The sequence below is a fragment of the Cricetulus griseus genome, chromosome 3, assembly GCF_003668045.3.
Source record: "Cricetulus griseus strain 17A/GY chromosome 3, alternate assembly CriGri-PICRH-1.0, whole genome shotgun sequence".
In the NCBI taxonomy this organism is placed as follows: domain Eukaryota; kingdom Metazoa; phylum Chordata; class Mammalia; order Rodentia; family Cricetidae; genus Cricetulus; species Cricetulus griseus.
In genome coordinates this window covers 22,960,372-22,978,284 of record NC_048596.1, presented here as the reverse complement: position 1 = coordinate 22,978,284, position 17,913 = coordinate 22,960,372, and the positions used below count along the sequence as shown (strand labels likewise).

Sequence of the window (17,913 nt, the reverse complement as noted above, 5' to 3'; positions counted from 1 at the left end):
CAACACTTGAGAGATGAAGCCAAAAAGAATCAGGAATCAAGGCCATCCTCAGCTGTATATTGAGTTTGAAGCCAGCTAGGGCTGCATGAGACTCTATCTCAAATAAGCAAGCAATCAATCAAAAATAATACCAACAAAAAGTATAAAATGAAGGGTCTACCCTTTTTGTGGCAATTCTTTTTGATCTTTATTGATACATAATTTTATACATCATTGTAATTATAGCATTCAATTACACATTTTTTTTCAAGATGGGATTTCTATGTGTGGTCCTGGCTGTCCTGGAGCTTGCTTTGACTACCTTTGTAAACCAGGTTGCCCTTAAACTCAGAGATCCATCTATTTCTGCCTCCTGAATGCTAGGACTAAAGGCATGTGCCATTATGCCTGGCACTCATCCTTTTATTTAGCATAGATTTCTCTGAAGTTTTGCTTTTTTGTCACTTGTCTTCGATATACACAGAATTGTCTGCACTTCTTGTATTGATGACTGTTTAGGTAAATTAGAATTTCTGCCTCTAAAGCATTTTTTAGCTATAAGCATCTCTGCACAGCTGTTATCTTTTCTTTGGAATGGTTTCCTTATGACAGATTCCCAGGGGTAAGATTACAATGCCTCTGAATATGTGGCAAGAATTGCTCCACTAAAGGATCATTGTGTATTTTTAAAGCATTTCCTATATCTCTTGGTCTGTGGTTTGTCCCGCTGTGGCTTACCAAACAGCAGCTGCTCTGTGATCCTCTATCACCCATTTCCCGCTCATCTCTCACCCGGCTAAGTTAATGGGCAATATGCAGCCTCGCAATACTTATTATCTTGCTATAATCCACAACCTTGATCCAAGTCACCCTTCTTACCAGATGGGGTTTTACCAGGAATGTATAGAATTTAAATTATTTGCAGAAGTTCAAGATGACTTCAGTAGCAAACCAAATTGCATACTTTTGAAAGACCATACATTTCTACTACATTACAGAGCTTTTTCTTTTTTTCTTTTTTGGGGGGAGAGGTAGTTTCAAGGCAGGGTTTTTGTGTGGCTTTGGAGGCTGTCCTGGAAACCCGCCGCACTGCACGGCACCAGTCCCTCTTTGTTTCATTAGTGAGTGAAAAGTGCTATCTCCTAGCTTTGATTTGTCATTCCAAATCATGATGAAATGCTCATCAGTATTCCATTTAACATATCTTCTCCAGAAAAAAATATATATTCAAAATTTTTTACCCTTCTCCTCCTTCTTTTTTTGAACAGACTACTTCACAGTGCAGCCCCTGCTGGACTGGAACTCACTATGTAGTCCAACAATCTTCCCATCTCAGCCTTCCAATTTCTGGGATTACAGATAGAGCTCATTTTAAAATTGGGTTGTCTTTTTAAATATTGAGTTAAGAATCTTTTTTTTTTCTTGAGACAAAATTTTGCTATGGTGTCCTCAAATATGCTATGTATCCCAAGGTGGCCTTGAACTTGACATCCTTGCCTCATCCTAGAGAGTTCTGTGATTATAGGTGTATCCTACCATACTGACCTATTATTTCATATGTATTATGCGTACTGTCCCCGTAACAGATACAGGATTCCTATCAGGATATGTGGTTCATACACATGTCTTTGTTTCCTTCCTTCTGAAAGGTCTGTGTACATATATGCAAGTGTCTGTGTGTTCCTTTATATAGGGCAAGTACACACTCATGCCTAGGGAGGCCAGAGGTCAACTTCAGGTGTTATTCCCTCAGAACTCTCACCTTATTGTTAGAGATATGGGCTCTCTCTCTCTCTCTCTCTCTCTCTCTCTCTCTCTCTCTCTCTCTCTCTCTCTCCAGGGTTTCTCTGTGGCTTTGGAGGCTGTCCTGGAACTAGTTCTTGTAGACCAGGCTGGTCTCTAAGTCACAGAGATCCACCTGCCTCTGCCTCCCAAGTGCTGGGATTAAAGGCTGGCGCCACCAACGCCCGGTTGAGATATGGTCTCTTAATGAGATCTAAAGCTAGCTGGTTTGACTAGGCTGGTTGCCAAAGCTTCCCAGAGACCTGCCTCTCCAGCGATGGGATTACAAGGGCATTATACCACACCAGCATTTTGTATGCGTGCTGGGGATAGAATGAAGGTCCTCATGCTTGCATGGTCACTTAACCAACTGAGCTATCTTCCTACATCTGGAAAGATCTTGATAATAAATGCTTTTGCTTAGGCTTACAGAAAAGCTCATTGTAAGAAACACTTGATAGTTCTTAATCAGAATGATGGATACATGGATGCATATTTTACTACTAAACAAATGGTTATATATTCACTCTGAAGTCTATTTGTTGGGGTTTTTGTTTGTTTTTGTTTTTGTTTTTCAGATAGGGTTTCTCCCTATAACTACCCAGGCTATGCTGGAACTAGATCGGAAGACCAGGCTGGCCTCCACCTCACAGAGATCTGTCTGTCTCTGCCTCCCGAGTGCTGGAATTAAAGACGTGCACCCCCACAAAACTTTAAAGACTTGATGGTACTGCTTTGCAAAGTACTTCATCTCATTTCTGTACTTACTTTAAGAGACATTTGTAGAGTGAATGGCCTCTAGTTACTGCTTCATCCAATGACAACGATGTCTATTTAGGCCTTTTACTACTACAACTTCATCGCCTCTTTTGAAATGCCAACACTATTGGATTTCTGCCCCAGCCCTACCCTCATTCGTTTCTGGAGGTAAGGTCACTAAAGATTCACCTTGGTGCTTTCCATCAATGGCTCCTCCACCACTGGAGTGCCCCCACCCCCAGTCCAGTTTCCAGTTTCTTCACATCAGCCTCATAGCTTTGTAATTGCTGGCCGCTGTCCTATCATCACTCCTGTGGCTAGCTACTATCTGTCTTGTGATTTGTACATTAAATACATTTTATTTCCACCAAATGGTCATCATCCTATTTTAATCCATTACCATAGGGTGCTGCAGTTATTGACCGATTGTCGCGTGGTACCAGACAAGGCTTTGGTAAATGTGGAAGGCGAAGTAGAAAAGGTGGGCGAGGGGTTGTTCTGGGGGCAGTGAAGACCTGAACCGTTGCAATCTTACTCCTCACTATTAATAAGGGAAAAAAAAAAAACTGTCAAGATGGTAGAACTTAGGCTAGCAAGCGAATCGCGTCAAGTGGGGTTTTGGCCAAGCGTGCGGTCCCAGCACCGCTGCTAAGCTTTGCCACCCTGCGAGCGAGCGAGCGAGCGCGCCAACCATCCTCTCCCATCCAGGCGCAGCTCTGGCGGATCCCAGATTGTCCTCCCGGGTCGCTCTAGCTGCCGTCTCTATGGTTCGGGGACGCGCCGGGTCGCGGCCGGCCGGGCCCGCTGGTGCGCGTGCGCGATCCTGGCGCGTGCCCGGCCTCCGGCAACTGCCCTAGCTGGCGGGTGGGAGGGGTGGGTCTGGGAACGTTGCGGCGGCGGCGGCGGCGGCGGCGGCCGCGGCCCCTGCGCGCAGGGCAGTCCTCCGCCGGCGCCTCAGATGATGGGTCCCGAGGATGCCGGAGCCTGCTCGGGAAGGAACGCCGAGCTGCTCCCAGTCCCGGGGCCCATGGGTCAGGACGGGAAGACCGTCCTCGCCGCCGGCGGCTTCGGCGGAGGCGCCGTCGCCGCAGAGTCGCCCGGGGAGGCTGGAGAGGAGGAAGCGCCGCGGCCGCGGCAGCTCCTGCAGCGGTATCTCGCGGCGGCCGCGGGCCCGCTGCAGCCCGGGCTCGGCGGGGCAGAGTCGGCGGCTGTCCCCGAGGCGTGCCATTCAGGCATGACCAACGGGGACTCGGGCTTTTTGCTGCGCCAGGGCCGTCGCCGCCGATCCTGCGGCCACCCCCGCCTGCCGGAGCCCGCGGACTTGGGTGTGGACGGTGCGGGCGGCCCGGACGACTGGGCCGCGCCGCTGGAGGACCCGCTCCGGAGCTGCTGCCTGGCGGCTGGGGACACCGACGATCCGGAACCCACGGCCGCCACCTCTGCCGCCAGGGTGGGTGGGAGCGCGGAGCCCAGCCCCGGCCTCCCCGACGCCCGCTTGAGCTCTCGGAACACGTTCGAGGTGAGCCGCCGCCAGAGCGCCAGCGACCTCCTGCCCTCGGCGGGGTCGCCCGCACCCCCGCCAGCGGCGGAGCAGGGTCCCGGGGGCAGCACGGCTCGAGCTCGACGGAGCGGTGGCTTCGCGGATTTCTTCGCCAGGTATCGCACCGGCCGCGCGGGGGACTTGGGCGGGGCCCGGAGAGAGCGCTGAGCGCTGCGCGCGGAGCGCGGAGGGCGGCGGGCGGCGGGCGTCCGGGCGCGTCGGGACTCAGCTTTGATCTGGCGTTAGGGAAGGAGAACCGGGTGGCTTTGTGAGCTCCAGGCCAGGAGCCAGTCTGGTGTTACTCAGCCCCCTGGGAGCATTGTGCTTCCAAGTCTGACCAGCCACTTAATGCCATATAGTCAGTCTCCTCATCTGGAACAGCAGACAAACACTGCTCTATTATTTTAAAAATTGACTACTAGGATTTATTTGGACGAGGTGGGTGGCAGTGTATTCCTACAGGTGTGGTGTAGAAGTCTGCGAAGTTCATTTGCTTGGAATCTAAGACTATTCCGTTAGTTTGGGAATTCTTGATTTTTTTTAAATTTTACAGTTATTTATATAGGTGTGTGCTTGTGCGTGCATATGCGTGTGTGCGTGTGCACCTATGTGTGAATGTATCCTCGCATAGAGGTCAGAGAACAACCTTTGGGAGTCGTGGGACTCGGTTCTCACGGGATTCAACTCAAGTCGTCAAGCTTAGTGGAAAGTGTCTCTATTCATTGAGCTATTTTACCGGCCTAGTTGGGGAATTCTTGAAATTAGAAATGATTATCTTTTCATAGTATTTGTTTCAGTTGCCTTTACTAAAACCCATGGAAATACACACTTGTAACACCAGTACTAAAGAAGGATGAGGCAGGAGGATAGCCAGGAGTTCCAGACCAGCCTGGGCTACAAAGCTACTAGCAAGAAGATACCGTCTTTAAACAAAACAAAACAGGCACACAGTATAGTGCTTAGAAATTAGATCCCAGCCTTTTAGACCAAATTACTATTGCACTCTAGGAAATTAGGAAATCCCTTTTCTGCTTATCTCAGACAAGCTTCATCACTTTTCATCAGGGTCCACCATCCCTGGTGTTAGTTGAGCCCAGGGCCCTGTACATGTTAAGGCAAGTAGTCCACCTACAGACTACATCCTCAGCAACTTCTTGTGGTGTGTGTGTGGGGGGGCGTTGACTCACTTTCATGTGAGTTTTTTATGTTTGGGAGCATGTATTTTGTGGGCATGGATTGCTGGAACACTGTAATTACCTGGAAAGATATCTGTCTCCCCTACCCCCCCCCAATAAGAAGGTCCTGCTATGTAGTTGAGATTGGTCTTAAACCCACCCCCAACCCTGCCTCAGACCCTCTCCATTGCTGTGGTAACTGATTTTTAGTGGTGTTTTATCTGTGACTTGACATTTTTTAAATTAAATTATTATGCTGGCTTTTGCAGGTTCCAGAGCAAGGATTTTTGGTGTAATAGGGGTAGGGAAGTCATGGTGGAAAACTTAGTCCACATTCCTGAAAAGCAAGTGTTGGTGAGGTAGATTTTGACTAGTTGTTTTGTTTTGTTTTGATTTTTTTCTTGACACAGCCTTGTTGTAGCCCAGGCTTGCCTTGACTTGTTTGTGTAGCTAACCAAGATTGACCTTATACTTCTCTCTAGGATTAGAGGTTTGTGTCACTAAGTCTGGTTTATATGGTTCTAGGAATCAAATCCAGTGCCTTATGCACACAAGGCTAGCCCTTTACCAGCTGAGCCCCAGTCCCAGCCCCAGCCCTCCTTTCTGAATTAGAAAGTTACACCATTAGTGTGCCTATTGGTACCCAATGAGGTACATTTTATATTGCACTTGGCATTTCTTACACCTTTATATTTCAATATCTCCTATTTTTCGTGCTTGTATAAATTTACAAGTACAACATTTCTTAAATGAAGGATGGAAAATCCAAATTTTAATTTTATCACAGTATTAAATATATAGTAATGAGATCGATTATTGTGCCTGAATTTTCAAAAATATATTTAATTATATCATTGTTGTTCTTTTTAAAGATCTAGTTGGTATTATTTTGGAGATATCAGCCTGTTCCAGGTTGGCCTGGAACTCATTATGTGGCTCAGGCAGGTCTCGAACTTTTGATCTTCCCACCTCTGTCTCTCAAGTGCTGGGATTATAGGTATGAACTATTTGTAAAAATATATTCACATCTTGCAGTGAAAGTAATATACAAGGCCTCAGGACGACTTAAATATATGTGTCTTTGATGCCTTGTAGCATTGTACTGAACTATATCTATCATGGTCAAGTTTTGAGGTCAGGTGTCAGGTCAATTTAGACCTGAATGAGCTTTGGAGATCACCTACCAACAAGTATACTCTGAGTGCTTGCTTGGTGTACAGTATTGAGAATATCTGTGATCTAGACTATTGTCTCTGACCTGGCTAGTAGAGGTTAAGTGGGAAAACAGATAATAGAGCTATCCTGCAATTTGTGAGCAATAATAGGGCAAATCTGTATTAGGGGCTTTCATCTTATTAGCTGCAGGCAGACGTTGTCATCAAATTTTAAACCTCCTTTAACTTTTCATATGGCTAGATTTCATTCATATGACTGTTATTCATATGTAGCAGAGAACTGGATTTTTTCTGGTGTGTATGTATGTGTGCACTATGCATGTTTGTGTCTTTGCATGTTCACATGTGTGTGGATTGTCTTCCTCAGTCACTCTTTGCCTTCATGTATTGAGGCAGGGTCTCTTAGTTGAACCCAGAGTTCACCCATAAGGCTAGCCTTACTAGCTAGTTTGAACTGAGGATTCCCTAGCTTAGCTTCCCAATTGTTGGGATTACAGGCAGGTCACCACACCTACCAGTCTTTATGTGTGTATTCTGGGGATCCGAACTCATGTCCTTACACTCCATGGGAAGTGCTTTCCTGTTTGAGCCACCTCCCTGTCCCAAAGAACTAGGTTTAAGTTTTAAAACAAAACAAAACAAAACAAAAAAGTAGGCACTGGGAAGCTAATTTTTTTTTGACATTTTTATGTTACTTGAGTGAGTGAGTGAATGAGTGAGGGTATGCCAAGATACATGTTAAGGTTCTAGACATCATGGCTTCCTTTGCATGACACTCTTTGAATAGAGCAGAGTGAGAGGAACATTTTTTTTCCCCTTGAATTTATCGAAAACCTTAGCTGCATTTTGGACATCTTAAGGACAGGCACTGTGACACTCATCTGAATGTGCAGTATCTAACAATAGTGTTAACAAACCCCATTCAAATTGGGTTAAATTGACCACTTTCATGTCTTCTCTTTTTTACTGTTTTCTGAAGACTGTAATTTTGAACAAATCCTCAGTACTCAGGTAAAATAATCAGCAAATACCCATGTGGCTCACAACTATCTGTAATTCCAGTTTCAAGGGATCCAATAATCTCTGACTTCTGCAGACACTAGGCACCAATATGGTTCACAAACATGGTGTATATGTATACATGAAGGCTTAACACTTACGCACATGAAATAAAAAACAAAAACCATCAAGTGCTCTTACCTCCTGAGCCATCTCTTTGGGCCCCATTTTGTCTTTCTTAAAAATCAAACAACTAAATTATTTTTTGTGGGTCTTTCAAACACAAATGGCTTTATTTTGTGCATATAGTAGTAGACCTCAAGTATTCACTAACTAAATATTATAGATGTGAACTGAGTTAAAGAAGATTCTGAAAAATGCCATTTTTTTTTAATCTTTAAAATAAGAAGGTTGCTAGAGATGGGAAGAACCATTCCCCTCAGCTCTAAGATCTCCATTAAAGATGTGGGATTTGTTTTTGTTTTGTAAAGCCTACCTTAGCAGAATCATGTTAAACACCAGATTTCTGTGTTCTCTTTCTTAGATGTAGACGGTATAAACTAGGATCTAGTTGTCTACCCTTGGTTGGCCTCAAACTCCAGATCTTCCCAAGTGTTGGGATTATAGACATTTGCTACCATGTTCACTTTAGATCTGTTGTTTTTTTACTATAATTTCTTTGGGGGATGTGTCTGTTATGAGAAATAGCACCTCTGAAATCTACCAGTTTAAGAGGAATACAGGTGAATTTTTGTGTATCTGAGGAAACCACTTTAAAGTTTGTGTAGGAAGACATTTAAACACGTATTTGTACATGTGATTAGGTGGATGATGTCCTGGATTCTTGTACAGTGAAACGAAGCTTGGATTAAAAAGCAAATTGAAAAAGGAACTAAAAGGGAAAGAATGCTGAGAAAGATTAAAATATTTTTATCTTTTTTTGTTTTAAGGGAAAAATAAACATAGACAGGTGAAGCCAAATTTTTAGCTTAATTTTATGAAATGTTTAACTTGGCTTACTTACACTTTTTCTACTGTGTTGTCATGGGAAGTTTTGGAGAAAGAGCAGAAACATTTGGAAACTTTGAGGCAGTGCATCTGTTACCATCTCTAATGTATTCAGAAAGGGAAAGAGAAGTCTTTTCTGAGACTGCTGTTTCTTTCAGGGGCTCTGGGAACTCTGTTAGCTCCATGAAAAGTCATCCCAGATGGTGCTGTGGAGAGTGGCTTGGGACTTACTACTGATACACCTTTTTCTTTTGTCTGTGTGCATAGAGGGTGTGTGTGTGTGTGTGTGTGTGTGTGTGTGTGTGTGTGTGTGTGTGTGTGTGTGTGTGTGTGTGTGTGTGTGTGTGTGTGTGTGTGTGTGTGTGTATGTGTGTGTATTCACTTGCTCATGCACTTGTCTGTGGAGGCTGGAAGGCCTGGTTGGCATCAGGTGTCTTCTATCATTCTTCATCTTCCTGTTACTAGTTTGTTGGTTGGTTTGTTTGAGACGGTCTCTTACTGGCCTGAAGTGCACTCTTGGGTAAGCTGGATGGCCAGAGTCACAGAGTCTGTCTCTATTCACCCAGGCCCATCTCTGGGGGCTTGGGTATCTGAACTCAGGCCCTAATGCTTGGGCATAGTTCACTGACTTTCTGTCAGCACTGACTGACTTTAAAAACAAAACAAAAAACAGCTGAGGGCTGGAGAGGCAACATTTTTTTTTCATTTATTTGTTTGGTGTATGTGTTCATGTACATGCTGTGGAAGTGTGTGGAGGTCAGAGGATACCTTTTGAGACTGAGTTGTCTCCCCAGCTCCTTCAGTGGTTCTTAAATTTAAGTTTTTAAAATTACTTGGATGGAGGGAGAGTTACCAAGAATTGTTTCGTTTCTAAGTGAAGATTTTTGGATTCAGTAGAATCTCCCCAGAATCTGTCCTATAACCCCACCCATCTTCCTTCCTTCCTTCCTTTTATTTATTTATTTATTTTTTTTGAGACAAGGTTTCCTGGAACTCAATTTGTAGACCACATTGGCCTCGAACTCACAGGGATCAGCCTGCCTCTGCCTCCCAAGTGCTGGGATTAAAGGCGTGTGCCACTACTGCCCGGCACCCCACCATTCTTATCATGGTTGTTCATTGTATCATGGACAGCAATCTCTGAAATGATAAATGCTTCACCCAGTTGATTGATAGACCAGTCTCCGTGGTAACTGAATGAAAGTATAGCACACAGATTTATAGCTCATGGTACTTCACTGATTTAAAGCTTAGATCTGTTTATTGTTATAAACAGATAGCAGCTGGGTGGCGGTGGCACACGTCTTTAATCCCAGCACTCAGGTTGCAGAGGGAGGCAGATCCCTGAGTTCTGCTAGCCTGATCTACATGGTGAGTTCCAGGACAGCCAGTGCTACACAGGGAAACTGTCTCAAAAAAAAAAAAAAAAAAAAAAAAAAAACAAAAAACTAAACAAACAAAAAAGCAGCAATAGAGAACAGATGGAGAAATCCAAAATACAGCATTTACAGGCTTGAGAATTTATGTCTGCATAGTTAAATCTCAACTTTCTTTTTCCTAATGGGAGTTCTATTGTTATTTATGCTGTAGTCTGTCTGTGTTGTTTTAAGGAAAGTTTTAGCTTGTGAAAACCTTCCCGGGCTTCCGCTGCAGCAGCATAACTTTACTGTTTTTGCCGAGTATTGAGAAGCCTGTTAATTCCCTCCCTTCTGAAGCTCTGCACAGACATGGCTTGCATCCCACTCACATTTGCTGCTTCAGCCTTTCTTGAACTGATTCTTGTGGCTAAGCGGGGGAAACCCATGTGACTGTCTGGTTTTTCAGCAAAGTCTTTCCTGCAATTAAGAGAAGTTTAGTTTAGGAAGCCAGCTAGCTAGTTTAGAGTGAACTTGACAATCATGTGTTTAACTCACTTCTGAGTTTGGCTTTTCAATTCCTTTTTAATTTGAATTTTATGTTGAGTATTTTGTGTGTGTTAAAAACATTTTTATCTCCTTGTCCCTGGCCCCATGTAGATTATAACATTTTAAATTTGGAAATTAGCATCATAGTTTTTTAGATCAAATTATGTGTTGTTTTCTTTCTTTCTCCCCCAGCCCCCACCCCCAGACAGCCAGGGTTTCTCTGTCCTGGAACTCAGAGATCCAGCAGCCTCTGCCTCCTGAGTGCTGGGATTAAAGGTGTGCATCACTGTACCTAGCCACCGTTTTCTTGTATTTCCTTGAATACTGTAATGCACAAGTACCCTATCCATTATATGGTAGGCATTATTTAGAATTTCCAAATTTGGTTTTCATCCAGACTTCAGTTAACTAGAGGCGATTCTTTTGTTATTGTCCCTGAAAAAAATTAGTTAAGGACTATATCAGCTTTTGGTGGGGATGCTCCGGGAGGAGGAAGCAGAACTTAGATTATTAAATAAAACGAAGCTAATTGCTTTTTTTCCACACTGTTTTTTCTTACTCAGGTAGTGAGGAGAAGGTAAAAGCAACTGGGAGGTGTGGAAGCTTGGTTAGAAATCGGAGCTGCTATTAGAGAATAACTCTGAAGAGAAGGTCATAGAAGGAAAAATTGCTGGGAAGAATAAATAAGTTGAAAACAGCCTTTGATAATAATTTAGGTTGGGCAGTGGTGGCACACGCCTTTAGTCCCTGTAATCAGACTTTCTTTGGGCCGCCAGCACCCAAATAATGACATGGGGGACTTCTTATTAAGTATGAAAGTTTGGCCTTAACTTAAGCTTGTTTCTAACTAGCTCTCATAACCTAACCAGTTTATATTAATCTGTGTTCTGTCACGTGGCTCGTTACCTCTCTCCATACTGTAAGTCTGATTTCCTCAGCATCTTGCTGACGAATCTCCGCCTCTCTGATTCTTTTTTTTTTTTTTTTTTTTTTGCCTCTCTGATTCTTTACTCAAGTTCCTCTCTCTTCCCCAAAGTCCTGCCTACCCTCTTCTGCCTACCTATTGGCTATTCAGCGCTTTTTTAAATCAATCAGAAGGTGCTTTTTAGACAGGCAAGGTAAAAAAAAGACACATCTTCAGTGTACAAAAAGATTATCCCACAATAAGTTCCAGTACTCAGGAAGCAGGTGGATCTCTGAGTTCAAGGCCAGCCTGGCCTACAATTTGAGTTCCAGAGAAACTCTGTCTTGGGGGAAGGGTTCGCAGAAATAAAAAAATAAAATTTAGTTGTTAGTGCCTTGACTTGTGGTATTCAGAGTGCAACTACAGATTATAATTTTTCAACTTTTTCTTATTATTTTATAAATATCCTTTTCTTTACAATAACTTCTACACCTCTTCTAATTTACCCATCCTTTATGAAAATAATTTATTTATTTTTATTTCATGAGAATTCATGTTTTGCCTGCATTTATGTCTTCGTGAAGGTGTTGGATCCCTGGAACTGGAGTTATAGGCAGTTATGAACTGCCATGTGGGTGCTGGGATGAACCTGGGTCCTCTAGAAGAGCAGTCAGTGACCCCAGCTTTGCTTTTTTTTTTTTTTTTTTTTTTTTTTTTTTTTGTATATATAGAGTCTCACTGTGTAGCCTGCCTGGTCTAACACTCACTGTGTAGACCAAATGGCCTCAAATTCACAAAGAGCTACCTGCCTTGGCCTCCTGAGAGCTGGGGCTAATGATGTGTATCACTATGTCCCCAGCCTTCTGTGGCTTCTTTGTTGTTGTTGTTTGGTTGGTTGGGTTTTGCTTTGTTTTGTTTTTTGAGACAGGGTTTCTCTGTGGCTTTGGATCCTGTCCTGGAACTCACTCTGTAGACCAGGCTGGCCTGGAACTCACAGAGATCCATTTGCCTCTGCCTCTGGGATTAAAGGTGGCTGCCACCACTGCCAGGCCTTCCATGGCTTCTTAACAGTCCATATTTTGCATCTGAGATACATTTTATGATTTTACTTAAGGAAACATTTTAATGATTTTAGTTTAGGCTCTAAAGGCTGATTTGAGTAAATCTGGGTATTGAAAAGTACATGTAGCTGGGCATTGGTGGCACACGCCTTTAATCCCAGCATTCGGGATGCAGAAGCAGGCGGATCTCTGTGAGTTCGAGACCACCCTGGTCTACAAGAGCTAGTTCCAGGACAGCCTCCAAAGTCACAGAGAAACCCTGTCTTGAAACCAAAAAAAAAAAAAAAAGTACATGTATGAAGGGCTAGAGAGATGCCTCAGCAGTTAAGGGCTCATTTGCTATTTTTGCAAAGGACCTGGATTTGGTTCCCAGTACACACATGATGGATCAAAACTGTCTGAAACTTCCATGGATTTCTACTTTATTCTGGCCTCTGCAGGCACTAATCACACATGTTGCATATATATACATGCAGTCAGAAGAACACTCTTACATATAAAATAGAGATATATCTTTTTTAAAGTACATATTTGAAAAATTAAGACAACCAGGTGTGTGACATACACTTGTAGTCCCAGCAGGAGGACCAAGAGTTCAAGCTAGCTACAGCTAGCTACATAGAACTTCAAAGCCAGCCAGTGTTACAAAAGACCCTGTCTCCAAAGCAAACAAACAAAAATAAGACAAATGTAAAAGACAGTTTTATACAATGTATCCTTTCTTGAGTTCCAGAGCTAAAAAATGAATAGTAACTGTTAGTAACTGTTAACTCTCTTTAAGCTTCTCTTACTCATGAAGAAAAAATTCATTGTTATTAAAAACATATGCAACATATGCTGTGGAGAAACTTACATTCTAAATTAGTTATTGAACTTTTAAATATGTAAGGATCGAATCCTAACAATTTCTGTATTCTGTTTTTCACTGTTGTGACCTTTTAAAATCGTATCAATAGAGAATTCCACTGAAGAATAAAATTTAAGTTGCTGTTTTTTGTTTTTACTTTCATAGTTCACTGACTTTCTATCCTCATTTGACTTTTAAAGAGAAGGGGGGTGGGGGGGAGTGTGTGCCTGTGTGCTTATGTGCCTGCGTGCATGCTTGTGTTCGTGTGTGTGTGTGTGTGTGTGTGTGTGTGTGTGTGTGTGTGTGTGTGTGTTCATGCTGGCTGTAATACAGGCCACAAAGCATATGTGGAGGTCAGAGGAGGACACCTTGGGGGAAGTCAGTTCTCTCCCTGTACTGTTCAGGTCCCAGAGATCAAACAAAAGTCATCAGACTTGGCAGTCAGCACTCTCACCTCACTAAGTGACTTATTTTTTATTTTTTGAGACAGGGTCTTCCAGTGTAGACCAGGCTAGCCTCCAACTCACAGAGATCCCTTTGCCTCTGCCTCCCAGTGTTAGGTTTAAGGGCATGTGCCAGTACATCTGGCCCCAATTGACTTCTTAACAATATCAGATTATCAAGAATTAAAGAGACAGCTAACATTTGAAATAAGGGATTTTTTTATTCAGAACTGGGTACTAATTACAAAATTTGCTACATAAAGATGAATGCCATTTTTGTCATTGTTGTACAAGGTAACCAGCATAGTAATTAAGCATACAAATTGTATGTTGTATGTCTTTGTAATATAATTCCCAAAGCTCAATGATACGGTCAGGAATCATAGGTATTATTTTTCAAAACTGGCACATCTGGGTGAGGTAGTAGTACCTTTAGTGCCATTTGTTTGGGAGGTTGAGACAGGAAGATCTCAAAATCGACTGAAGGACACAGTAAGAGCTCACCTCAAACACAACAACCAAATCAAAACAAAAAGTAAAGCCAACACTGTGTTGTAGTTCCAGTGACTCAACTGTCCTGTGTGAAGGGTAGCCACTTAACATGCTTTGGGTCAAATGGTAGCTTCCCCCTTACTTCTGGAAGGAGCTAAGATTTTCTGTTCAATCTAAGATCCTTGAAACACAGTCCTGTAATTTAGTTGTTCATTTTGTAGAAGTACACCACCATATAGGAAATACCAGGTACCTTTGTTTATACTTGGAATTTCACCTAACTGCTCATGCATGAGCAAAATGTCATTGAAGCAGGAAGTGCAACAATAGCAACAGCAGCACATCTCAGGGGGTTGGCTTTTGTGGCTGTACTGATATCTGTTACTGCCTTTGAATTGTTTCACTGCTGAAGGGACGGATTATAAGAAAGTTCTTAAGTTCTTTTTTTTTTTCTTTTCTTTTCTTTTTTTTTTTTTTTTTTTTTTTTTTTTTTTTTTTTTTTTTTTTTTTTTTTTTTTTGGTCTTGTGAGACAGGGTTTCTTTGTGTAGCTTTGGCTGTCCTAGAACTCGCTCTGTAGACCAGGCTGGCCTCGAACTCATGGAGATCCACCTGCCTCTGCCTCCCAAGTGTTGTAATTAAAGGTGTGTGCCACCACTGCCTGGCTGAGAAAGTTCTTCATGTTAAAGCACAGTATCATGGTTCCACTGTGCCCTCTGGAACAGGTCGGTTCCTTGTGGGGCGAGTGTGTTTGAGATGGGATCTAGCCAGACAGTCGAAGCTAGCTTGGAACTTCCACCACGCCAGTAGTGAAATTCTGGATGTGCTCTCCCATGCCTTACCAACACATAGTTCTTATGAGCTAGCATGTAATTTCCTTAGTTTATTTGTTCAATAAATTTATTTGGGGCCTATTGTATACACTGAGCATTAAAGAAAATAGATGAAAATAGATGAAACATCTTAAGGAAGGACTGGGGAGATGGTTCAATAGGTAAAGTGCTTGCTAGCTGTTTAGGGTTTCTGTTGCTGTGAAGAGACGCCAAGAGCACGGCTACTCTCACAAAGAAAACATCCACTTATGGTGGTGACTTACAACTCAGAGGTTCAGTCCCTTATCATCATAGCAGGACATGACGGTGTGCTGGCAGACATGGTGCTGGAGAGGTGGCTGAGAATTCTGCATCTGGATCCACAGCAGCATAAGTGAATGCCTAGGCCTAGCTTGAGCATCTGAGACCTCAAAGCCTGCCCCCACAGTGACACACCTCCTCCAAAACATCTGCACCTACTCCAGAAAGGCCATACCTCCTAAAGGTACCACTCCTATGAGCCAAGCACTCAAACTTATGGAGACCATACCTATTCAAACCACCACAGTGACTGAGGAAGACACAGGGGCAGCCTCTGTTTTCACATGCACACATGTGCGTGCACACACACACATACACACACACCCCACCACCACCACCACCACCACCACCAACAACAACAACAACAGGATACTCCTGTAGAACCAGTATTTTTAATATTCCTTGATTAGTGTTACAAAGAGGCTATAGTAGCTTCAAGGCAACAGAGATTAACTTTGGAGTAAGAGGTGAGAAGGTTCTTTCCTATAGATCAAGCTTGGCTTTTTACCCAATGAGGAGGTCAGGGTTGGAATGAAGCTGTCAGCGGTACAGCCACATAGCAATATGTCTAAAATTATACATTAAATAGTACAGAGCTTTTTGGTACAGCATAATACTCATCAGTATGAATGACCCTGAGTTACATGAAGAAATGTGAAAACAAGAGGCACACAGGTTGGAACTAAATTTATATGACCAAGTAAGTTGAATGTATTCAGTGGGAGTGATGGCAGTGTGTGGGACAACTTTTCCCCAGTACTGGGAATTGATTCTGGCTCCCATACATGCTAGGCAAATGCTCTCACAACTAAGATACATTTCTAGCCTTTATTTATTTTAAGGTAGGTTCTCAGTAATTTGTCCAGACTAGCTCTGAACTCTTCCTTACCCTCTCATAGCATAGACCTGTATTGCTGGGCCTGTCATCTTGTCCCCCCTCTCTCCAATGAACAAAGGCAGTTTTATTAGTGGTTAGTAATTTTGAGTTGGAAGAGAGGGGTCAAAGGATCAGGCTGACATTTTCTTGTAGCTGGGACATCTTGATCTTCTGTGGCCACCTTCTTAGCACCAAGGATATGGATGTGCTCACCAGGCTGTTTTATGTGGTGCTAGGGATCAACACTGGCTGTCACACAAGCATCCTACCAACTAAGCCAGAGCCCTAGGATACTCCTTCAAACCAGCACCAAAGCTACAGCAAGCTTAGAATTGTGTTTCAGAATAGTAAATTGTAGCCGTGTGGCAGATATTTGGGGACAGGCACTGGGGCCTAGAGACAGCTGTAGTAGTGAGAGAGCAGTAGTTGGTAATACTAAAGGGCAGTGTCTAGGTCATGCAAGTCATAATAGGTACAACTTTCAGTTTTTGTGAAGATGGGATAGCTAATAAGCTGAGTGACACATAATGTATGTTTTTAACCTCCAGTGAAACCTAGTAAAAGTGAACTAGGAAACCTGATTTTTCTTTTTTTTTCTTTGAAATTTGCAGTTTGCTTTCTATTGTCAACTCTGTGCTGAGAAGTAATATAAAATTTCTATAAGGAGAATGCAAATAGAGAGCTGTGTCACTCTAGCTGGAGAGAGAAGTGGGAAGGGAGAGGGTTTTGTGCATTTTAGGCATTTCAAAAGTGGTGTAACATTTACCTTGCATTTTCATTTTCTTTATTTTTTTTATATATTTGAATTACAAACAAGATTGAATTACATGTTGATTCCAGGTCCCTTCTCCCTCCCTTCCTCCTCTACCACCCCCAACTAAAATCTTACTATCATATGTCCTTTCTTCTAATCTACACCTGACTTAAAATTTCTGCTTCCTCATGACCTCTGCATCCTTCCTTTTCTTCCCTTCTCACTCTCGTAGCTCCCTCCCCCGTCTTCCCATGTTCTCAATTTGCTCAGGTGATGGTGACCCTTTCCCCTTCTCCAGGGCACAAAGTTTGTCACTTTTAGGGTCTTCCTTGTTTACTAGTTTCTCTGGCAGTGTGGATTGTAGGATGGTATTCCCTTACTCTATGTCTAAAATCCACATATGAGTGACATATCACCTGATTTTTCTTTTGAGGAAGTTAAGAACTGTATCTGTTTTATTTTTTCCCTCTATGTATAGACATGAACTATTGGCTTAAAAAACTTTTTTAAGCTGCTGGGGGACAGGAGAAATGGCTCAGCAGTTGAGAGTGTTTAATTGCTTTTGTAGGGACCCAGGTTCTGTTCCTACATGGCAGCTCACAAGCATCTGTAACTACAGTTCTAGAGAATCTGATGCCCTCTTCTGGTCTTTGTAGGTACCAGACACTCACAGGATGCACAGACAAACATGAAGGCAAAGCATGTCTCTGTCTCTGTGCTGGATAGTTTTAAACCAACCTGAAACAAGCAAGAGTCATTTAAGAGGTGAGAACCTCAATTGGGAAAATGCCTCCATAAGATCGGATTGTAGAAAAGCCTGTAGGACATTTTCCTAATTAGTGATTGATGTGGGAGGGCCCAGCCCATTATGGATGAGGCCATCCCTTGGCTGGTGTTCCTGGGTTCTATAAGAAGCCAGGTTGAGTGAGCCATAGGGAGCAGGCCAGTAAGTAGCACTCCTCCTTGACCTCTGCATCAGCTCCTGCCTCCAGGTTCCTGCTAGGCTTGAGTTCCTGTTCTGACTTCTGTTGATGATGAACTGTGATATGGAGGCATAAGCCAAATAAACCCTTCCTCCCCAAG

The 17,913-nt window shown here is 43.1% G+C and overlaps 1 protein-coding gene across 1 annotated transcript in view; it reads left to right on the top strand.

Moving 5' to 3' along the window:
- The first annotated feature begins 3,423 nt into the window (after positions 1-3,423).
- Positions 3,424-17,913, top strand: part of Tbc1d12 (TBC1 domain family member 12) — an 82,905-nt gene continuing 68,415 nt past the window's right edge. Inside the window, exon 1 of the mRNA XM_027407426.2 lies at positions 3,424-4,176. Coding sequence (XP_027263227.1) covers positions 3,479-4,176 — 698 coding nt within the window. The 5' untranslated portion in view covers positions 3,424-3,478. The remainder of the gene's footprint in view (positions 4,177-17,913) is intronic.